This window comes from Lepisosteus platostomus, chromosome 10 (assembly GCF_059453375.1).
Source record: "Lepisosteus platostomus isolate fLepPlt1 chromosome 10, fLepPlt1.hap1, whole genome shotgun sequence".
NCBI lineage: Eukaryota > Metazoa > Chordata > Actinopteri > Semionotiformes > Lepisosteidae > Lepisosteus > Lepisosteus platostomus.
In genome coordinates, this window is record NC_142620.1 from 17,241,551 (window position 1) to 17,267,237 (window position 25,687).

Below are 25,687 nucleotides of genomic sequence, written 5' to 3' on the forward strand. Positions count from 1 at the left end.
AAAAATACAGTACAAGTTTAAGAACATTACCTGCCTATTTTACTCTTGGCTGTTCTACTTTATGTGTAGATATAAACGAAAGAGAACGTTGTGTTCTCTTTCTTTTTTTTTCAGCATGGAATAAACCTATTACTTGTTCCTTTGCAGCCTACGCATGCTGACGCAGCTACCCACCTGAACTACTATGTGTAGATATACTGTATACTGTAGATATTTATTACACAAAGAACAATAGCAGATCATTAGGGCTTGTGTAGTCACTTTGCAACACTGATTGCTCTTAAAGCCACTGCTGACTGTATAGTACTATTTTCTACTGTTGCTGAACGAATTTGTTACAAATTAGAGGCATACATTGACTTTGTATTTGTTGGTGTTATCATGAAATCTCTGAATATTTTTTAATAGTTTTGCAGATGATTATGTTGTACGTTGTTAAAATGCTGCCTGATTGAGGGGTTACATTTTTAAAAGTGGCATTATAGCTTATGCTGTTAAGAATGTATTGCAAGGTAGGACATGGATGAGTATTGGGAAAGAATTTCTTTCTTCTCAGAACAAATGTAGAGAGATCAGGAATGCAGAGGTCTTCACTTTGAAAGCAGTGTGTCAGATTTGCTATGTTGATTTTTTTATTAATATTGTCATCTTCTGGCAGCATCATTTAGGTGATGTTGCAGCACCATTTCTTGTTAAACCAGGCTTTTGCATACAAAACACACCTGAGGAATGATTGATAGTCCCATTGCAACACTACGTTTTGTAGACAAATGTTTTGACATGGTTTCTTCATCTGATGTTGGGCAAATTGATTTTTAATACTTTTGACAAATCACAGTGTGCAGACACCAACTTGATTTGGCTTCTAGATCATTAGTAAAATAACTGTCAGAAAAAAATCAATATCAGAAATTCTACTTTGTACATTTCATTTGACAGATACTTTTACAAGTAAAACGAGAAGAAAACGTGAAAATGTATGATACAAATGCTGTTTTATATGATACAGAACTATATCGAAAACATGTGCTTCCACACAGGTGTGGTTCCTGATTAATTAAGCAAATATGTATAAAACTGCTGGGCAGGCCTGGCTGCCCAATATTTTGGCTACAATGGCTAGAAAAAGAGATTTCTGTGACTTTTGAGAGGGGGGTGATGAATGGACCACGTTTGGCAGGAGCTTCAGTGACAAAAACCGCTCGGCTTGCTGATTGGTTAATGTCATGTTGTCATGGAAATCTGAGGGAAAGCCATCATCCACTAGGCGTAACTATGGGCGAAAGCACATACTCCTCAACTGTGAATCTTGATGAACAATGAAAATCAATGAAAGCCAGGGCCATCCCAGTCACCTGATCTCAACCCAATGGAACACTCATAGGAAATTCTGGAGTGGTACCTGAGACAGGATTCTCCACCATCATTAACAAAACACCAGATGATGGAATTTCTCATGGAAGAATGGTGTCGCATCCCTACAACAAGAGTTCCAGACACTTGCAAAATCTATGCCAAGGTGCACTGAAGCTGTTCTGGTGGCTTGTGGTGGCCCAGTGCTCTAATAAGGCCAGCAGCCATATCACTCTGCAACTCACACCTGGCAACCCACTGAAGCTAAGCAGGTGTGAGCCTGGTCAGTACCTGGATGGGAGACCTCCTAGGAAAAACTTAGGTTGCTGCTGGAAGAAAGGGTCGCTCTCCCTGCGGCCCATGTGGGTTCTAATGCCCCAGTATAGTGATGTGGACACTATACTGTAAACAGGCGCAGTCCTTCAGATGAGACGTAAAACCGAGGTACTGACTCTCTGTGGTCATTAAAAATCCCAGGGCATTTTTCGAAAAGAGTAGGGGTGTAACCCTGGTGTCCTGGTCAAATTTCCTATTGGTCCTTACCAATCATGGCTTCCTAATAATCCCCATCTATGAATTGCCTTCATTACTCTGCTGTCCTCCCTACTGATAGCTGGCGCCCTATGGCTGCCATCGCATCATCCAGGTGGTGGTGGAGGGGAGTCCCCATTACCTGTAAAGCGCTTTGAGTGGAATGTCCAGAAAACCTTCCCATCTTATTCGTGAAAGCAATGACTGCATTTTGATGAGACCTGTTTTTAAATTAATTAACTGTCTATGCGGTCAAGAACTAAGGTCTTCTGAGACATGAGCCTGGAGGTTCTTTGCGAGACCTTCAGACGTCATCATTCCAATAATTTCATTCCAATAATTTATTTTCCATTGCACTGGAGAGGCACATTCTTCACGACAACCATTTATGCTTTCAAGCACCTGAGAATCCACAGGGGTTACTGTCACTGAGAGCTAATTGTCTAAGCCCACCCTACCCTGAACACATGATTCACAGAGCTCAACCTGCATGTGGGTGAACACCTTTACTGACTGAGCCATTAAAGAGAGGATTATAATAAAAGAGAAACTTTTATAATAATGACTATAGCTGATTTCCACTGACATTACGTGACTACTAACAAATATACTAATCCTTAGCCAATTCTGTAGACTTGGGGACATCAAGCAAACTCCATCAGAAAAACTCTAGTACTATTAGTTTTATTTTAATTCAATTTAGGGGTTTAACCTATAATATTTTATTCTGTCAGTGAAAAACAAAATAAAACTTTCATATATAAGTATAACGTTCGGTTATTAGCATATTTGTGACTGTACTGTCTTTAACTGGAATCTTTTCCATAATTAGTAATAGTCTCTCTTCGTAGTAATATAATCATTTTACCAGCTGTGTATATATTAACTCTAAAATATGCCTCTGGCAGCCTAGTCTCCATTTTGCAGTTTTCCACATCTTGAGTGCTTATTCTGATAAAATATTTATGGGTAAAATATAAAGAATACTGTGCATTGCATGCTGGAGTTTTCAAAGTCCTGAGCTTCTTATGCTGCTGAGTAGCAATAATATTAAATATGATATATGTTTCATTTTATAAACAAAAATATAAACGATAACAATGAGCTATCAGCAAACAACATTCATTTCCCTTGTTCCTTCATTTGTATACAGCAGATCCTTTTGCTTTTTCTGTGACTACAATTCTTTGCTTGTTTGTGCTATTCTAACTAAATTTATTAGGCAAAACAATGTCCTCTCCTTTATTTAGTTCTAAAGTTCATATAATACAATTTCTAAAAAATGAATTTCTGGCACAAGAACGCACTATACAGTTGAATGCTCTCAGTCTGAGACATATTTAAATGTTTGCTTTTCTTGAGATGTCAAAGTCTTATCACAAACTACATGCAATTGATTTCCCAAAATGCATTTGACATCAAATTTCCCTGATGATTCCTCTATCATTTGACACTGTATTTAAAAGCAATGGTTGCAAACTCTGAAAAACTCAGCCAATTAATCAAGCAGGACTTAAGAAACTATGAAAACAAGTGCTAGAAGATGCTGTGGTGCTGAGCACCAACCAGCCACTGAGAAACAGTCCTTTACTATACTCTCATTGTGATCAGGTATACTGGCAATGGCTTTATACCATTTTTTATGAATTATTTGACCAGATGGATAAAGTCTGGATGGATCTCTTGGTAATCACATACAGTATATGAACTTTAATGGGATTTTAGCTTTATGTGTTGTTCAAGAGTATATATTTTGGGAGATTACTGTTTCTGAGCCTTATAGTTTCAGAAGCACACAAGGTCTCAAATAATAAAACTGCTCCGCAGTTCTACCGTAATTCACATTTACAAACTTGTACATGACTGTACAGAAATATTAATTAATCTTAACTGAAGTAACACATTTTGCAAAGCCTGGGGGCAACTCCTCATCCTTCATATTATATACAGCAACAAACAGCTCTTTTTCAACTGTATGAAACTTGCACTACCTGGTTACATTTTTCCTTTAAGAAAAGTGTGGTTCTTCTTAATAGGAATGGGCCATGAAACACAGCTGAGAGTGTGGGGATTTCCCACTGTGCAAAGGTTATGCCACTTTCAAATAGAGTCCCCTGATATTACCTGCATCTGCATGCCTTATACATACATTTATGAAGCAGCAAATACCAGATGAGTGTGCTGCTTCGAATTCGTCCACCATCTGTTCAAATGAGTTTAACCTTCTTCCTAGTAAATGCTCTGATAATAGAAATTGAAGATGACATTTTGGCAACAAAGAGTGCCAAAGAAACGAGCAGTTGAAAATAGAGCCCCATGTCTCCTCTTAGGGGGAAAGAGACGTTGAGTGATGGGTGTTTTTATTTTCCTCTCGATGTCATACCAGCATGGATTTCTTTTTAGTCTTAGAGTGAGTTTAATACATTTCCTTCTTTTTCTCACACAACAGGCACAATTAATTTTAAAATCCCTTTACATTTAGCTATGACTCTTTTTTTCCCCTTGTTATTAATAGTCCCTCTGTTATTTGTGGTGGATACAGCCTTGGGGTAAAGACCTGCAGGTTCCTCTTTTCTCATACATTTTCAAAGCTCTAATGAAGCACTGAGGTTCTTGTGGAAGGAAAATGCACTTGTGTGAATGTTAAACTTCAGCTTCAATAAAAATTAATTCCAAATTATTAAACCATGGTATTTAGTTCTTATTTACAACTTGTATGTACAAAGATGTGTGAAATGTCCAGCTACACAGCCATTTGTGCTCTAAACGTAAGAAGAACAAAAGAATAGACTTAAATAAAATCCGTCCCGTAATGTCTGTGCATTGGAAATCTTAATTTAAAACTGAACTTTACCTGTTACATAATCCATCTCTCCAGACCTAGACAGACAATCATCTTGTTTTGTTCATTGTCTTGGCATCAGACATTAGAAAACTTCATAAAATACATTTAATAGACTTTGAAGTCTGAAGGTCAAGAGAGGAGATCTAAAGAAAACAAGAAATAATGTGTTTTGTTGTCTGTGTTTTATGAGTGGACTGCTCTGCACAGCTTGCTGTGAATTCTCACTGAACCTATTCAATGTAAAAATACTAACAGAATGTATTTGGCTTGAGTAAGTTAACAATCGGGGGCCTGAATAATTGTCTGAATTTTTTTGTCAGGTGAGGGGGGCGTATAGTTTAATATCTGTATTTGGATTTATTTTTCAGGAGAAAAGCTTCTTGAAAGGTAGTTGAAAGCACTTTTATGTAGAATACTGAAATGCACTTTATTACTGCTGTAAAAAATCTACAGGTGTACTTTTCTGCTCAATAGTACAGTTTTGAGTTCTGCCAAGTGCCACTCAGATTCTATATTCCGCAAGTAATTACTCCGCAGGCCGTGAGCATGCAACATTTGTAACTAGATTTTTTTTTGGAGCTGCTGTGTGGACAGGAAGTGAATTCTTTCATTAGGTTCACTAGATTCATTAGAATTTTAATCTAATTGATTAAATTAATTTTAATGAATAAATGAATTTATTTCATGATTAGAAAACTGCAGAGAGTAGAAGGAAGAATGTACCTAATATTTTCAGAATACATTATTTAAATGAATAATATACAAAGTCAGCTTAGATAGACATGCTGAAAAGCTTTTTATATTAGCTTTTTATAGAAGTGTGTAGGATCTCAAAGAGTTTTCACAAATACTTCCAGTAGTGTAAGGCTACAAAACTGGCATAGTTGTAATTAGAATCTAGAAATCTTGTCACATGTGTTTTGACAAGTGGACACTTTGTAGTTAATGTGATCCTGATCAGACCTTGTGTCCACAACCCAAACTTAATTACAAAACCACACCTTGATGGCAGATTTGAGTTGGGTACAGTGGCTTCTTGAAAACAAAACACTACCATGTACTGGGTTTACAGTTTGAAATTAGCCAATGAATCAGATCAGGAGATATTCATGGTTACAGGAAAGCAGTTATACAAAAGTTGTGCATTCCTACTGTGAGATATTGCACTCATCTGTTAATTCCTTTAATTCTGTGTTGCAGTTTTTAAAGAAGTTACATATCTACAGTAGATAAAGCTTAATTCTTTTTTGAAAATCTTGCATATTTCCTAATTGAAAAATTATATATGATAAACTTAAAAAAGAATGTTGTCAAATGTATTCATCCTTTTGATTGAGCTTATTAATCAGTTAGCATTTCTTTGTGTCATCTCTGCATTCTGCCCATTTTATCATTCTAATACTGTACCAGAAACCTAGGCAAGAAAAAAATGCAAGTGAAAGAACCTTTAAACACAGCCACTGATGATGATTGGCCTGTGTTAAACCAGTTGTCTGTGCAATCTGTAGAAGAAAATTACAAAAACACAAGCCAAGCATAACAGCATATTATAAAGGTAACTACGTGAAATAAGGCATCATTTATCACAGAAGCTTCTTCCCAGATGTATTCATTTTTGCAAACTCCCAGCTGCAAGACTAGGAAAGTTTTCAAATTCCAATGCCCTTTGTGAAAAGAGATTCTAGAATGACAGAGCTATAGAGAGCAGATTGTATGACCCTTTCACTCCCTGTCTTTGAGACCTAGCATACTCTGTAAAAATGTGAAAATGTAATATTTGGATTCTGACCGTGTGAAGGGCATGTACCACCCAATGGAAAAAGCTGTCAAGATATTATCTTCCGTTGGCATCTGAATCGATATTCTCGATGTTGTGCTGAAATACATCAGCTGACCTTCTCAGCCCTTACAAATGAGAAAAAAAAATGAAAATAACCTTCCTGAGATGAGATGTTTCATCTAAGGTGTACTTTATCCAAATCAGTATGATTTTAGGTATTTGTACTGTATTAATTAGTTCAGTTAATCTGTCCTGCTTTAATATTTTGTATATAATAGTTGAATGCTAAACATGGTTTGAATATTGCATAGGAACTAGTTTATTTTCTGGCATTCCTTAATCAGTGTGAAAAAATATGCTAAAATATATTTTTTGATGAGACAGCAACACTACCAAGAATAGACCTATATAGTACATTGTGTTTTCTGGTACAGTGCATGGTATGGGTTATACCCATAAGAAAATTATTCTTTTTTTAAGAAAAGAATAATCAATCAATTTTAAATAGCCTAACGACACAACCGAGTGTAACAGTATTAGAAAGTGGCAGGCAGGAAAGATTTAATCATACAGCTTTACACACCTCCAGATACAAAATAGGATAGTTTCTTCTAATTTTGTAGAATGTTTCAGTCATTGGTAGCACTGAATTGTAATTATGTGCATCAAAAGTTGCTCTTAGGAAAACTGCATCTTAAATTATAGAATGATACAGACAACTTCAATAAACAAAGGGCTACCCATGGATTTTTATATACCCCTAACAGCATAATACATCCTTTTTGTACAATTGAACATAAATGAAGACAATTCATTTCTGTACAATACTATTGAGCTATTCTTTGTTGTTTTATTGTCTGTATCTTTTAAGCAGTACTCAGAAAAAAACAAATTTCTGAACAGTAATTTTGATAGCAAATTACATAAAGTGTTTAACATTTTTTTCATAATAAGCATTTCATACCTTTCCAAAATTATGATCTTGTCAGCTTTCAAGAAATTCTTTGATGCAGAAATGATTAAGAGACTGATTTTACAAAATATGTTTTAAGTTGGCTGTCTATCACCAGGTCTGTATGTAGCTGAGGACATATAGCTCGAAGCTAAAGAATGTTTTTGATTTCTCAGTAGGAGTAAACAAAAGAAAGGAAACATTTCAAGAAAAAATAAGCAATATGTTCTGCTCAAAATGACTCACAGCCTGAGTTACAGTACTTTGGAATTTTTATGACATTTGCTATCCTTTGTTAAGTTTAAGAATTTAATTAAAATTGCTTAAACTGTAGGAAGCTTATGCATTTGACAGCCACCAAGGTGCTTTAATCCCAGACTTTTTGCTTTTCTTATAATTTGAATTGCAAAATTGATTTTTCCAGTTATTTTCCTAGCTCTGTGAAATAAAAACACAGTAGAGAATTTATATATTCATTATTACAGTATTGTTCCAGTTCTAAATTATTGTTTGCCTAATTAGAGCAGATTATATTCTAATATTTTGCTATACTGTAACTTTGGAAAAATAGCCTAAAAGATAGGGCAGTTATCCATCATAATGTTTGTTAATTTATTTCAAACACAAATTGGTCTGCTAGACTACATAAAGTGAATAACTGGAAGAATACCTCACATTACACTCTACCTTTTAAAATGAATATGTCCATAACAATTCAGTATGAACACAGAATAAGCTGCCAACAAAAGGAATATCAGAAATGACAGTAGAAATACTAATTGTGATGTCAGAGAGAGAAAGTTACTTGTCTCTGACATGTAGAAAGGATATACTGTATACTGTATTATTTTACTCTGGCCTTTAAGGGCTGCCCGCAAGTGAAGTCCTGTATGGTGTCTACATGGAGAACATGAAGAATGTATGCACAGCAGTCAGATTTCTCTGAAAGAATACTGAGGCTTAATATACCTTCAAGATTACAGGATGTGCCTCTGTAAATTTTGTAGTGAGAATACAAAAAGGTTGCATGTAAACCCCTTCTTTCTGCTTATAAAATACTAGTGCTTTCTTAATATTCTACGGAAGAATAATGCATTTTTTATACTTTGAAACTCATTGTTCCTATTCTTCCCAGGTGAAGTATCAAATCACTCTACTCACAGCTTTCATACTAGTACGGGGACTATAGACCTTCCACCAGAAGTGGACTTACTGGACCAATTTCCTGTATCTAACAGTTTGAATCCTACAGTACCTGCAGTGGTGACTACACCACAAGTTCACTGTAGTCCAATAAGAAAAATAAATCACTACTGTGCTTAAAATCAATAATAATGGATCCAATTCAAGTCAGAGTGGGTACTTAGCCAATAGAGAGAATTCTGGTCATACAGTAGTTGTCAAATACAGTAGCAAGTCTACACTCAATTCTGGTGTTCGAAGAATCTTTCATTTTGCCACGATTTATTTCTTGATCATAAACTGTAATATTCTTCCTCGTTTCAAACTTAGGAAGGGTTACAAATGAGAGAAGTTCATTTGGTAATTTAGCCATTTGCTTATTTTCATTTGTCTTATCATAGTTTACTGGACATACATGTGGCATTCCAGATTTGACTGTTCGATACCATCATTCTGTTGTTCTTTCTTGCTGTGTGATGCTAAGGATTCACCATCCATTTTCAGATTCTTTGGTAGGGATAATTCAATTCTTAATCTTTATAGATGGCTAACCTGCATTACTTAATGTTCTGCCATGCTTTTGCTGTACTTTGAGCCTTTTAAACAGCATTAGAGTCTGATTTAGAGGGTACCCAGAAGCCAAATAGAGCACTTTTCACTACTAATTGAAAAAGAGGTAGGCAATCTAGAATCCTAAAAGTGGAGATACAAAGCATGATAAAAGAAAAATAAAAATTGAAAGAATCTACAGCAAAGCAGGACATAAATGGAAAATTGGAACTCACATGATTTATCAGTAAATCTTCATGTGATTGGACAGCACATATGATCGAATGGCTTATAGTGACACAAATTGCACATGGACATAACTGTACAGTACTGGAAATTCAAAGGTTTTCTGTTCCTATTTCTTTACATGCTGCTATGTACTGCTGACACATGACAGATAAGAGCTTCATAGAAATTCATGAAGAGCTGGTTTAACTACAAGATTGCCTCATTATGAATTAGGTCTGTCTACCACAAAATGCAGTCAGGTGGAGAAAATATGACAGGCCCAGATTGGTGCCCAGAAATACCTCATTATTTTGTACTATATATACATAATTTACATGTTTAAATGCAATCATGAGGAACAGAGCATTACATCAAACTCAGAATTTCAAGTTTTTCCAACAAAGAAACCGTAGTTTTCCACCGCAGTGATGGCAAATGGCACTGCACGGATGAACAAGTGAAAGGTTAACTGTGACGTTTCAATTTTATTTCCAAAATTTAAGGGCTACTGATGGACTCCACTGCATAATTCTAAGTGGATGTTTAGGAAGCTGCTCAATGCTTCTGATGTAGGATTTTATAAATGGCATATTTGGCTAGGTGTCATGGTGGTTAACACTACTGCCTCACAGCTCCATAGGTTTAATAATAATAATAATAATTGCTTACACTTATATAGCGCTTTTCTGGACACTCTACTCAAAGCGCTTTACAGGTAATGGGGACTCCCCTCCACCACCACCAATGTGCAGCATCCAAGCCAGAACGCTCACCACACATCAGCTATCAGTGGGGAGGAGAGCAGAGTAATGTAGCCAATTCATAGAGGGGGATTATTAGGAGGCCATGATTAGTAAGGGCCAATTGGAAATTTGGCCAGGACACCGGGGTACACCCCTACTCTTTTCGAGAAGAGCCCTGGGATTTTTAATGACCACAGAGAGTCAGGACCTCGGTTTTACGTCTCATCCGAAGGACGGCACCTGTTTACAGTATAGTGTCCCCATCACTATACTGGGGCATTAGGACCCACATGGACCACAGGGTGAGCGCCCCCTGCTGGCCCCACTAACACCTCTTCCAGCAGCAACCTTAGTTTTTCCCAGGAGGTCTCCCATCCAGGTACTGACCAGGCTCACACCTGCTTAGCTTCAGTGGGTTGCCAGTTGTGAGTTGCAGGGTGATATGGCTGCTGGTTTGATTCTAGCTTGGTGTATCTGTGTGGAGTTTGCAGGGTTTCCATGTGTCAGATGGGTTTTTGCCAGATGCTCTGCATTCTTCCCATCTCTGAAAGAAATACTGGTTATATTTCATTGGGTACTCTAAATTGTCCTTTTCAACAGGTGTGTGGGGGTGTCTTCTCAGTTCTGGTGAAGGGAGTTTACAGAAATTGAAAAACAAAATGAGCACATTGGACTGAATGTTATCCTCTTTTGTTGCCACTCTGATCTTCAACAATCTTTTTTGTCAGCATTTTAGTTCTGCAGATAGCTACTGTGTATTTTTAAAGTTTTGAAACTGTGACCCTGCTATCCCACTTTGGAATACCCAGAGGGATTTATTGCTACTTCTCTAAAACTTACCCTGTCATGTTCTTGTTCTAGTAGTGCAAGTGCTACAATGCTAACATTGCAGTATGCTGAGGGAGAGATGTGGATCTCACTGACAAGCACTACTGTAGAAATCGTAATAACAGATGCCTAATAAGACCCATACCAATTAAACTTAGACCTGAAAAACTGAATATTTTCATGACATGAAATATCATAAGAATGGTAAAGGACTAAACACATTGAATTGGCTTAGCGATTAGTGACTTGCATACTCTGGTTGAGAGTTTGATGTGGCAGTACATCTTGTAACTGAGATATACATTGGAAAAAGCTGGCCTTGTTTCATATTTAGCAAATAAGGATGTCACAAGGTGCAAAATAAACACAGAAGATGTAGGAGACTATGGATCCTGCATGTGTACACAATTTTTCCATTCTACTGTGTTTTGCAAATTTATTAGAAAGTCTTGATCCCTGTTTGAGGAAACATGCCTCAGCTGAAAGAGATTCATGGTTTTGCATGAATCGGCATCAGCAATTCAAGTTGTATATTTGTGTCTCAGCAGTGTAGATGGTATTATCTGTCCTATTCCTTGATCTGCAGATGTCAAAAATGGCTTATGACCTCTTGTACAAAGAGAGCATTATGCAGTACACTCACTTGCTAAGTCATAGGATCTTGGATTTGAGCGGATCTGTAATATCAATAACAAGAGAAGATCAAAACCGGACAGAATGATTATTGATCTTAGATAGTGGCAACATGCCATTAATGCATGAGAGCCAATGAAAATAGACTCTAATTCAAAGCAATTAATGAGACAACAAAGACATAGGAACATAATCTGAAAAAAAAACAGGCTCTTATAAACCCCCCTACGAGTGTGGTAAAATACTTTGGGATGTTTTTTTCATGGTCGAAATGTTTTAATAATTGTTGCTCAGAAAACATACTTTTCCAAATAGGATCTATGGTACAGTAAGTCAGTGCTTGCTAAGGCTTTTCGCTAACTGCTTCATCTAGTATCAGCCTTTGCCCTACAGGATTTATGAGAAAAAAAATAATGGAGCAGATGTTTTATTGTATATAGTCATCATATTTTTAATTTTGTTTTTATTGCTTTTGTAGCAAAACTACCTTTTGTGTCTGTGCATTGTAGTAGGGAAAGAGCTTACTTTACTCAGTTTTAAAACCTCAAGGGGCAAAAAGCAAGCAGATATCTCTGAACTGTATCATATAGCTGTAATTTTTTTTTGTTATTTTTTTGTTTTTTTGTTTTTGTTTATTTAAACATTTTGATTTTTTATTACACTTGTTGCTTTTGTACTGTACATGGCTTAGGTCTTTTCTAGTCCAAGGGTGAGTCTGCCTGAAGGCTACAATAATCTTATTTCAGGTATGGATGTATGAGGGAGTCAGATGAGATCTGAGCTGGACATAAGCCTTATTGATCTGTATTCCACTGTTACATGCCATTCATTCAGCCTGCTGTGCTGAGGTCAAGTGTGCCACAACTGGCTGCTCTGACTTGAACCAGACATATTAAGGTCAGTCTCTTTGACCGTCTGGGCTTTCTTCAGGGAAACATTTCCCAAATCTAATTTGCTTTCCAATGCTCTTCATCTTTTGCACATAAATGTCTTACAGTCTGTACATAATAACACCAAAATCTCAAGTACTGCATTGCTGTTATATTTGTTTTTCATTTTGTTGTTTTTTTCATCAGAATCAGTTTACATGTATAGAACATGCTGTTTATCGGCATAGAGTCATGCTGTTTAACATTTCCATTCTAAAAAGTAATTTTAATTGAGCCCTTTTTATTTCTCTGGGTTAATGTGTGGCTTTGTGTAGATATAGTTCCAGAAATGCTTTCAACTGTTATGTACAGTAACAATGTTGCATTCTGTTAAGTACAGTAACTGCATACATAAGTAATTTAAATGTAGTTAAACTAAATAAATCTGATGTCGGGGCGCTGTGTTGACACATTGGTTAGCATTGTGGTTTCAACCTTAGGTGCTGTCTGCATGGAGTTTGTATGTTCTCCATGTGTTTGTGAGGGTTTCCTCTGGGTGTTCCAGTTTCCTCCCATGATCCAAAGACATACAGTACTAGTCCAGTAGGTTAATTGCCTTCTGGGAAAACTGGCCTTAAATGTGGGAGTATACATGTCTCTCTTTGTGTGTGTATGTCTGCTCTCTGTAGCCTGGCTTGCACCCATTGCTTGCCAAGATAGACTCTGACTCATGCATGACCCTGTATAGGATAAAGCAGGTAGAAAACAGATTTTATTCAGTTCAGCCTACAGAGTATGAAGGGCTTTATAATACTATGAAAATTATTTATACTAAAAAAAAGTGTAATGTACAAAGTTTAGTAACTTAATGCAGAACAGGAGTTTACAGTTTGGTGGAAATAATACAGAAATAAAATAAGAAAATACAAAATGGAGAGTATCACAAATCTATAATACAGTATATTTACAGTATATGTGCAGGATGATGACCATGAGCCAAAGCACAGACAGACTGCAAGAGCACTTATGATCACAAAAATGCATTCCACTGTGCCATAACATGAATAAATGGGTGTAGTAAACAACTACATTGAACTTTCTCCATTATTTAAGTAATTATGCTTTTCTAGGCCAACTAAATGTGGAAGTAGCATATTCTGATTTCATAAGTGAAGACTAAAGATTTATAAAAGGTTGCAATTCAGGAACACTGGAACAGTGGAGAGGACCCAAGGACTTTATTTAAGGTAGATGTTTATTTAAAGATTGGATATTTTGGCTTGAAACAAAATGAAATGTTTACTTTTCAAAACTGAGAAACTCCAGATCTTAGCTGAGCACCAGACGTTCTTGTGCTTTGAGGGGATTAAACTGTAGCAGCACAATTAATAATTTTCTCCTTGTGGGATGCATTTAGGATGGGATTAAACTAAGATTTACCAACTACTAGGTGCAAACCTGAAGAAGGCTCCACAGCCAAAATGTTGTGTTTCCTTTCTTTTCTTTTCAGCATGGAATAAACCCGTTACCTATTCTCCTACTAGGTGCAAACTACAGTCACATTTATATGTGGCAGTCATTTTGGCACAAGGTTATTTTTTATTTTCTACCCAATTTAAATGTCCAATCAAGCACTGAGTCAGTTATTTAGGATTGACAGGTGGTTCCGAGTTTTGATTTAAAATGGCCCTTAATATGCTAACTGTCTGTTCTGTTTAAATCTGACTAAAGCCTTATGGAAATTGTATATTTCCTTCCAGTATGGTTAGACCTAAGATTTCCAAAAATTAATCTTTTATATTTGATACAATATCTACTTCAAGAAGGAACTGAAATAATATACGAATAAATTACTTTGGTAGAGAGTGCCATGATTTTTTGATGTTTTAAAGTGCAACAACTCAAATTAGAATCACCAATTTATAATGAACTCACTCTTAAATCCCAAATTGAATTGGTAAAATGTGGATCTGTACATTCTTTCTTTTGGGATACCCACTTGTTAACTACTACCCCATGAGCTCTGCAGTGTCTAACAGAAGGAAACAGACTTGAGGAGTCGAGTGTTTCTCAATGACAGCTTTGTATGTACTGTACGCAAAGGCTCTGTAGCAAAACCCCAGGAGTTGCTGCTACATGACAAGCCAGGCATAGCCTAGGTGTGTCAATCATATCCAACCTTGGCAGGGCTTGACAATGTTTACCACTACCTGAGGAATATCACTTCCAGCCAGCTAATCATATAGCCCACGGTCAAACTGACAACATCTGGAGATTAGAGCAAACATTCACTCTACAATGAGCACCTTCACTTGTTGAGCCACCCAGGAGCCCACTAGTATGGTACTTTTTTTTCTTCTCCTAACTCAGCTTTAGATACAGTAAGATGAAGGGAAGGAAAAGGAACTCCTTCTTAGGCATATTTATAGTAAAATACTGCTTTACACAGATTGCCTTACTGTAAGTGCTTTCTGATTAACTGCTTAGAACATTTAGCTTTCTAATTACAGAGTGAAGATACAGCTTCTTTTCCTCTATTCTGAACAAATCACCTGTCAGAAAAAAATAATTATGAGGTATTTATGTCTCCATTTATGCTTCTGAAATTATTTTTAAAAAACTGTCATAATTTAATTAATTTGTCACAGTACAACAATGGCTCAATAAAATATTATAGAGATAGCTGTTTCCATCAACGTCTGTCTCACAGCTACTTGTTAGAAAAGCTGGAATTTTTTTATACATCACACTTTGTAGACTAAGATATTGCCCCATCAATCAATTGACACAGCTTCTAATGGTTTCATATCAAAAGGTATTATAATTCGATTAATCTTTTTTCGAGATTAAAAACCTTGTCCCCTAGTGTCAACTAATCTCTTGGGCTCTTATTGATCAAAGATATTAACTCTATGGTGTTATTTTTCAGAAAATGTCACAGTAAATGCAAATTTATTAAGTATATACTGTATGCCCATTGATCTTTTCACAATCCTCATTTGAATCGGTACAACATTGAACTCAATTGTTTAAGATATTCCCTTTTGTTTAATGACAGTTTACACAATAGTGTTTATTGTAGTATTTCTGTATAATTTCCAGTAGCATCCCTGTATACAGTAGATACCAAACACCATCCCTGGTTCTAAAAGGACACTAGTGGTACATCAAGTTCTGTTTGTACAGTTTGATTGTACAAATCGAAGCAAGGAGGTGTGTTTTCAACGTATAGTCGAAATGCATCTAATTTCCTGTAGATATTCTTTAATTCCATTTATTTTAGCTTGTAGCCTCATGAGTTTTAACTACTAAAATGTAGCTTTACCCAAGCTGTATGGAAGGTGGTTAGCACATCCTTCCCTTTTGATGATAGAGGAAACTTAACAGTGTGTTTAATATCTAATATAGAGAAATAAACAAAAGCTATAATATAGAAAGCTTTTCTGAAATGGTTCATGTAGGACCATACAGCTACTATTAATTATATTAATATATGTTCAGTATCCCAGAATATTTTTTTTTATCTGGTGTTTAAGTAATAGCTGTAAGTGCCATAGTGGGAACATAAATACATATAGTATACAGTACAGGAATAATTAAAATATATTCAGCTTGAGCAATTGATGGGCATATTGTACAATAGATGGGGCATGGGGTTAATAATGGCTAATGTAGTTAAAATATCAAAGTAGTTCAAGTAGGTAGCTGTGTCAGCATGCGGAGGCTGCAAAGGAATAAGTAAAGGTTTATTCCATGCTGAAAAGATGCATGGAATAAACCTTTACTTGTTACTTTAAAATATCAAGCTATACCGCTTTCTTCTGCCTTTAAATTGGAGATGGCTGCTGATTTGTTACTCAGAATACTGAAATTTAAAAATTTTAAAAACTGTCAAGTTGTATTTTGGATTGATGGTTGGTGACCGATTTGTTTTACTATTGATTTTTTTATTGTATTATCTGTACTAATCTGTGGTGCAAAAAAAATGTTACCTACAGTGAATATTCACTATATCCTGCAAAAAGAAAAACATTTTTTAGTTCATGGGGTCAATTTTTTTTTCTTTGTAAAAAGGAAATAAATAAATACCACTAATACCTGTAATTAAAGGTCAAAGTGTCCTCTGTGATATAAATTAGCATTCAAAAAGAATTCTGAGATGCTCTGCAATGTCTCTCAGGATTAAAAACAGGTGTAAACAATGTGGTGGTAAATGTTGAAATGTTGAAAACATGACCTGTCTGTTTGGGTCATGTGGACAGTTGTTTTTTTTACCAGCAAGCCTCTAAGATTTAAAGGAGCTACAAGGCAAATTTTCTTATCTTTTAAAAAGAGGATATACTGTATTGTGTGCAATATTTTATCGGAATCACAAATATATATTCTTTATATAAAGGATGCTAAAATAATATAACAAACCAAGGACAAATTCAGGAAATCATAGAAACATTAGTTAAAAAGAAACTGTAAAGATTAATTTACTATAATATGAAAAAGAATGCTTATTCGTCTACAATAATGACAATCTGCCCTGGCACAACTCAGTATAAGTACTAGCTCATTAAATTACTAAATTACTTGCTGCTAACATTTTTTCTCTTTTTGCTGTCAAAACAGTAAAGGAAAGATATAATTCTCTTATCTTGTTTATGTGGCTTTTGAATGATCTAGTTTTTCCAACACCCATTGGCAGAATTTGGGTCCTAGAGCTTAATGTTTCAGAGTTGACAATTTGTTTGTTTGCTGTATTTGGGAGACTGCTGTTATGATAGAAATTCATGTTTTATTCAGCAGAGGGGTTATTTTGCCATAAATCTGCCTCATCAAATCAAATTACCACTGATATAATCCTCTCTGACTGGACAGTGAACGATTTCCTGCCTTCTCTAATAGCTACTGTATATAGCAGCCTTCTGGCAACTGAGCAACAATCAATTCTACTGGTTGAAAAGTATCGCACACAGACAGCTGGGTTTGTACGTTAACTGGCCCAGACCTTTTGTCCTAATTACATTTAAACTAAATCACTTTTGAGGGTTTACATCAGTGGTTATACAAATCAGGACAAATCTTTTTCTAAATACCATTGAAGCCTGCAGCATTGCAAATAGTCTCTTTTTTTTGTTTTGGTGAGGGCTTTTCAGAATTTGTATGACAAAACTGCCTTTACATTTACTGTATTATAATTCCAACTTTAGCCAAGAAAAATAATTGTTGTGGACTTCAACATTCTAAGGGTCTCATTAGCTCATATGGCTGCGGTTGCATCATCCAGGTAGATGCTGCACATTGGTGGTGGTGGAGGGGAGTCCCCATTATCTGCAACGCGCTTTGAGTGTAACCAATTATTATTATTATTATTATTATTATTATTATCATTTTTGAAAATCCAGGGATCAAAAGGTTTCAGTGTTACAACTACATTGAAATAGTGTGAGATATTGCTTGCATGTTTAAGCCATTCTGAAGAAATGGCACAGTTTGCAGCCTAGTGACGTGTATCTTAACCACTGGGTCAAAATATGTTTGTAATGTAGTCTTTGTAGTGTATTAATGATTTACAGTATTAGGAGTTCAAGAACAATCAAAGGTGGAACAAGGCATAAAAGTCTTCTTGCTTTACTTGTATCAGCTTAAAGAGAAGCCAGAGCTGTGTCACTAATGACTGCAAAAAGAGTATGAAACACATATATTTGTATAAGCTGACCAGCTGGTATTGAAGGCCTAATTAAGGGTGAAAGTTTGAGTTACAGTTTTGTCTCTACTGTATAGCCTTTTGATTTACCATTAGTGCTGGATTATTTTATATCTTCATCCACTTAGATAATTCAAATCATATTATATGTGATAACGGTTTTTGGTATTTTGGCTTAGAATAGTTGTCATTATGTCACATTACATACACCACAAAAATTACTTCAATAAATGTCTTTCTGGGTTAGATACACACAATCAATTGTAAAGCATTACTCTTCCAAGCATGCTTTAAACAGATGTGTTCCTCCACTAAGTGTTCTTTGCATTAACTGAAAGAAATACTCCACTAGACCCTGAGGCTGCAAAAATTACAAAGACAAATGACAGCATAACCACTAATAACTCAGAATCGATCAGAATACTAACACAAGAGCACATAAAAAGGAAGATAACGAATTACACACAAGTACAAAAACATTTCTTTTCATATACTGTACAGGACACTTACAGTATAATGCCAGTCGGCCATCTCTAACAATTGTATCACGAAAAACAGTGAGTGGAGTAGTGAAATGTGGCACACATATAAATAAGGACATGGCAAAGTTGTTCTTGTGGATAAACTTGCCAGAGGGCAAAAATACCACTGGTATCCACTAGAGAGTATTTAGTGCATTCCCATAAAATCACCAGCACGTCTCCCTGGTGTCTGTAGTATCATTGAGCATGGGAATATTTTCCTCATCATCCCATTTTTGTGTGTGACCAATTTTATTGCTTCTTAGTGGACAGTGTTCCAAAACATACAGTTTGTTTGAAGTGAATCGAGCAGAAATCCTATAAATTCATTAAATTAAATCAAATGTGAATGTAACTTAACATTATTTTTCCGAATGGATTGTTCAATTTACCAGACAATGTATGAAGAATACCTGTCTTCAGTAAAGAAATATTGTACTTCAGTTTCTGTGGTGAATTTTGGAGGTGTGGAAAACCATATATATCCTTGGCATATGATAAAAAAAATTGAAATTCTTCTTCCCTTAAAAAAAGCAAAAACACAGAAGTGGTGTCCAGTATCGTCTTAATAGTACTGTTTAATATATTATATAATGTAAATGTACTGTAATGTGTTGAGGGGAGGCGCAGCTGCTGTGTGTTTTGGGGCTATCTAACAGCTTTCTCCCTGTATCCTCACACATCAAGTGAGAATTTCACATGTAAAAAGGTTGCACTGAAAATGTACTGTGAATCTCACTACAGCTGAGAGCACTTACTCAGAACTCAAATAAAGAAAAGGCCTTTATGTTTACAGTTTTTCAAAAGCCAGTGATTTATCCTTAGTATTTTATGCACAGAATAGCTGGGTTATGTATCGTTTGAAACAAGGTGCACAGAATAGCTGGGTTAGCACAGACAGACAGAGTGGGATAAGGAAGGTTGAAGGTGATGTATGTGTATGTTGTTATCAATTTTTACCAATATAATAGGCCTGTCATGAGGAACGTGTACTGGTGAATCACAGGAATGAGAAAACGAGTCTCTCCATACTGGGAGCGCTAGTGTAATCAATCTTGGAGTCAGTGTGACACCAAATTCTAATAGCATGGAGTGGTGTAAATCAGCAGTCAAAGTCCATTACTAACCTGTTCTTTTATTAACTTCAGTTTTACCTAAGCTTTTGGGTTGACACTGATAGTAAAATCACTTTATGGTAGTTTTGTCTTAGGATCAAAACTACTTAACCTTAATTTGAACAACTGCTAGGGACCAGGTCATTAAATAATGAATGAATGTGCAAGAAACCCCTAAACCTTTGTGAATGCTTGAGGTAAAATGAAATACCTCCATCACTTCTAATTGAATTAAAAAAAACATGCCCAATCTTAAACGGCTTAGTAAAAATTAAGTATTTTCCTAGTGGTTTAAAAGGAAATTACAACTAAATATCTGAGCTTGTGGGTATCTCCAATATATGCAGTACTTCCTTATGGCAACATGTACTTAGGTTTGGGGTACAATTTCAAGTTCAGTGGTTGGCAATCCTGGTCTAGATGATCCACGCACCTGCTGGTTTTCATTTCACCCCACCTTAAATTAGATACTTGAAGCTCTACTTGATCTACTGTAAGTAGTTGCTTCAGTTGAATATGTGCATTTTTCTTTCTAGTCACAAGTATGTTTTTTTTTCCACTTACAAAGTACAACAGTTAGTGCTACAGCATGTTTAAGAGTTAGGAACAAACAGCTGTAATTAATCTTATTATTATCAAGTCAATGAAAGGTTTCATTGTGTAACTGAAGGCTCAGCTGGAACAAAATCCACCAGGACCAGGATTGGGAACCACTGCTCTAACGGATGATTGAAGACACATTGCAAAACAAAATGACAGAATTATTGGTCTGGCATTACAGTAGAAAATGTACACATCACAGTCTTGAAATCAGGGTGCCTGAAGGGAGTACATGAATGTACTCTTAAGTCCTTGTCTAATATGTTGTAGACATGCCAATTGTAGCCAATAATCCAGTTTTTGTAATAAGTCAACATTTCACAGGAAACCTGAACACTATATTTATTTCACAAAGCCCTTCCTAGCAGGTTACCCTTATTCTACCTACCACCATATTTAATATTGAATTATGCAATTTATATCAACAGTAGGTTAGATTTTGATCACCCAGCGATATTATACGTAACCCATTTGCCCCAGGTGTTGTTATTCATAGTGATTATAGTTAATAATCAATTGATAAATGTAGAGACATCCAGCGACACCCTGAGCTGTGTACGTGAATACTCAGCAGGTGTTTTTACTGCATCCTGTTTTTTAAACTGCGGGGACGTTTACACAACGAAAAACCTGTACTATTTCCAAGTCGCTAACTGCAGGTACATTACTGGCTGCACAGCGTTTTGCTGGTTTGCAAACAATAGTCTTGAATCCCACTGATATACAGTATAGAGAAGAAAAAAGGTTAAGAGGTAAATTTACTATACTGTACGTGTAGTAAATTGTTGTAAATCCTTGATTCCAAGGTTAAAGAAACTATATATTTTATATATACTGTAGCTAACTACCGTGTCTCGCAACATACTGCAGCTGAATATACTGTACAGTTCATTGTTGGTACAGTTGAGCAGTTTGGGTTCATTTTCCCAAATAGTCCTTGGTTTTAATATTAATCAGGGTCGAAACACGAAGCCTGTGCTTCGTGCTGCAAGCGACATTTATTTGCTGAAACTATTGTTATAAACCAGTTTACATATTTGTATAAATTTGTAGCCGAGATTCGTGGATGTGCTTTAAGTGCTCTCTAAACAACCCACACTTGCAGGTGGTAAGATAAAACGTGACTCTGTGGCAGAAAGTGAGTAACCGGATTGAAAAGGCAATAACCACGTACCTGACAAACATTATTATCCCAACTTTGGCGATATCTTCTTGTATCACTTTCCAGGAGTCTTTGATCTGTTCGATGTGATGATCACTTAAGTGTGGAAGAGCTTCCTCTTCTGTAGCATCTATCTGCTTTGGTGCCAGACCCAGTCCAGATATTGCGCAGCCCATCCTTTCTACGGTTTATGCAAAACTCGATAACCATAAAAAAAATAATATTTATCTTGGCCTTGACAATTAGTAGTCAAATGTTATCATTTAGGCACCGGGATGTCACGTACTGTTAGACATATAACTTTTATGCACATTACGCTCGACCGTACACTATATTCTTTACAATAAGAATGTTGCGATAAGCGCACAAATTCAAAACTGACAGGCTATTAATAGAGATTCATAGTGGGAGTGGTGAAAATACATTTTCTCGTGAAAGGCATCTAAAAAATGTATAAATATGGAAATAATTTTATTTTAAGCAATACAAAATGAAATGATAAACTATTGAATTGAAATAGTTGAGAAAATAGATGAGAATATATGAGAAACTTGAAAATAACGGTTAATCCGATATCTAATGATCTGTACTTCTTCAACAGAAGCGCTAAGGTTCACCATCAAAGTAGACTTACAGTACACACTACTGCATAACTAGAGTCCTGTTAGCACGGAACTTTAAAATAAATCTTTCATTGGTAACAACCTCTGGTACGACGAAGGAAAATCCCCTTAAACAAGTTATCGCTGATCAAAGGTTTTTTACAAAACACAAAGGTCACCGTGCAAATAATTTCCGAATGCATTCAGCCAGCGATTTATAGAAGATATCAGCCACGGAAGTGCATCTTTTTCGGTGGTAACGTTAAGCGTAAATGCTATTTTACTTTAATATTTGTCCTTGGTGATCCTTGGTATTAATACACAATAAACCGCAGTTATTTTTCCTTTAATCAACAGAAATTGCTCACGAGCGGTTCTGTTCTCTCTTCTTTAAAAGGGAATCATTTCTTTTCAATTGAAAGGAAAAAAAATCGAAGTAAACCGCTTCAGCTTTCAGTTTTTGATGAGATTATTGTCCAGCTTTTTATCACTCCTCATTCTCAGATCTGCCTTCTTTAGTAATTTCAACTTTAGCACTGGTGTATTTGCTAGTAACAGGGACGCCCCATGAAAAGCGTACTGCCTATTTTCAGCGACAGGGTTACATCTGTGAATTCCTAGTTGAGCTGTTTCGTTCAGAGCCTTCACAACTGTGAAACGTCAGCCATCATCCGCGAAGGAATGACAGATAATGCTTGCAAGGCAGAAATTCATCGCTCTAGCTAGGTAATGTGTTCGGTTATTATTCAAATCAACACAGAATCCTCTCAATGTGTTAGCCATTCCTTAATAATTGATTTGATTATATCACATGGATTTATATTTGGATAGTAAAACAGCATTTCATAGGGCAGGACTGCTGTGAAATTTGAACCGCGCACAATAATGCTTCTCACATCAATCACCCAGAAGTGAGTTACGGTATTTTATCATGTAACCTATGTTTCTGAGTTTTAAGACGTTACTAAAACGGTTTTTTTTTGTTCAATGTCAGTAACATTTTTATTCCGCCCCATCGTTCTATCTGTAAAAGACAATATGTATTAAAATTCCAAATCCAATCAATTTTATTGTGTGAAAAACAGTTGTGAATATTTGTATAAACTGTTTTGTGCATTCGTTGGTATTGTCAGCTATTTGAGCTGTCGACGTGGTGCCAATCACAGTGATTTATTTTTAAGAAAATGCATTAACGTTCAATGCTCATCTGAGGGACATGAGTTAACACTTCTACCACATTCTTTGCATACAGTAAATATTCTATGCACGGACGCATAACTAAAGTCTGGGTGAATAGTGCGCTTTACAGTGTCGAAATACTATATTGTGGCAAATTACCTTCGTATGAACATACTGTACAGACTTTCTGAGCTGCAACCCCAGGCTCCTCAGAATGATCTTGGACAGTTTCCTAGGGCCACTCCCAACAGCCACAATGTAGATGAGATTGAAATAAAGGTCAAACTCTGCGAAGACTGTGCCTTTTTAATTTGTACTGAAAGCCAGATATGTTTGGTTCCCGGCAATTTTGCAGTTCTTCAGTGCTGTAAAAATAATAACCAACTATCTAACGCAAATCGGTTAAAACAGCTATTTTTTAACCTTGGTTAAACCACTTAGAATATCCACCAGTTCAAATATTCTTATGGAATAAAGAAAGTTAGTAGTTATTATATTTATACATCTTAGCACTCTTCTTGAAACATCGATGCAGATACATTCAGTGGATTCTCAGCTACATGTTAAATGAAAAGCAAGTTTTTTTTTCTAAAATTGGATGAATTAAATTACAGTCCTGAGAATCGGAATTCAAAGTTATTTTGTCAGAAACTATAGGTTTAGAAATTCCTCAAAAAATTCCTGCTATTCTGCTTTACTTTGTCAACGTAAAAGGTTTATAAAATACGATGCTAAAATTCAATCCTTAGAAGGTGGTTCGTAGTTTTTAGACTACCCATTGGTAGGTAGATAATATATTGGAAACGAACAAAGAACTATTGAAGTAAAATCAGGAAAATATGCAAAATTTGTCCGCCAGAGGGAGTCACTCGTGGCTTGTGAAGAAACTGAATCATTATAAAACTAATGTGTATTGAAGTGGGGGATTTATTTCCAATATATTGTTGCTGTAGATTATAAACACTGAAAATATTGAACTGTTTTCATATGTACTGTATATGAAATGTCTAATTTATTTTCAAGCCTATTCCTGTCTTAACTATCAAGTTCAAGTACAACACTTTATTGTCACAACAACTAATTGCAGAGAATTTGGTTTGGTGAACTCAGACAATTAAAGACATACAATATAAATAAATAGAAGTGAGTCCTGATATAATAACAATGAACCTGCAAAAATATCAGAATTAAAGTGCAGAGTTTATGTATCTCTCAGTCTCTAGGTAGGTGCTGTTAAAAAAACCTAACAGTCCTTGTTTTGACAGACCTTAGCCACTTACCAGAAGGAAGGACAGTAAACAGAGGTTGGGCAATAACTATCAATAATAATAATAATTGCTTACGCTTATATAGTGCTTTCTGGACACTCCACTCAAAGCGCTTTACAGGTAACGGGCACTCCCCTCCCCCACCACCAATGTGCAGCCCCACCTGGATGATGAGATGCCAGCCAAAGAGCACCAGCACGCTCACCACACATCAGCTAACAGTGGGGAACAGAGTGATGAACCCAGTTCATAAATGGGGATTATTAGGAGGCCAAGATTGGTAAAGGTCAATGGGAAGTTTGGCCAGGACGCCGGGGTAACACCCCTCTTTTTGTGAAACATCCTGGGCCTTTTAATGACCACATAGAGTCAGGACCTCGGTTTTACATCTGTAGGATGGTGCGTTTTTACAGTAAAGTGTCCCTGTCACTATACTGGCGCATTAGGACCCACATATTCTGCAAGGTGAGCGCCCTCTGCTGGTCCTACTAACTTCCAGCAGCAACCTTAGTTTTTCCCAGGAGGTCTCCCATCCAGGTACTGACCAGGCTCGCATCTGCTGAGCTTCAGTGGGTTGCCAGTTTTGAGTTGTACGTTTAAGTGATATGGCTGCTGGGCAGAGTGGGAATGGTCAATGAGGAACTTTACAACTTTGGGTTTCAGTCTAGAGAAGTAGAGTGACTCCACAGAGGGATGGTGGTTTCCTACACTGCTCTCTCAAACTGCTTCTTTTCCTGGGATGAAGTGTTGCAATACCACACAGTGATGGAGAAGGTCAAAACACTCTCAATGACAGGTCTGTAAAACAGGTCATTGCTTCCTGTGATACACCACACTTCTTCTCCTCTCTCAGAAAGAACAGCCTCTTGTGAGATTTCTTGACCATGGTGGATGTGTTGGAGGTGGTACAGTACCTGGGAACCTCCCCACCACCTCTACAGCCTGACCATGTACAGTGATGACAGTGCTCCTTTGCCTCGTCTAAAGTCTGTCACAAGTTTTTTTGTTTTACTGACATTTTAGAATTAAACTAAATAGAACTAGGTTGTTTA

General features: G+C 36.2%; 1 protein-coding gene across 1 annotated transcript in view; it reads right to left on the bottom strand.

Moving 5' to 3' along the window:
- Positions 1 to 22,790, bottom strand: part of xgb (x globin) — a 39,201-nt gene extending 16,411 nt beyond the window's left edge. Inside the window, exon 1 of the mRNA XM_088648492.1 lies at positions 21,599 to 22,790. Coding sequence (XP_088504618.1) covers positions 21,599 to 21,762 — 164 coding nt within the window. The 5' untranslated portion in view covers positions 21,763 to 22,790. The remainder of the gene's footprint in view (positions 1 to 21,598) is intronic.
- Between the last annotated feature and the right edge of the window lie 2,897 nt (positions 22,791 to 25,687).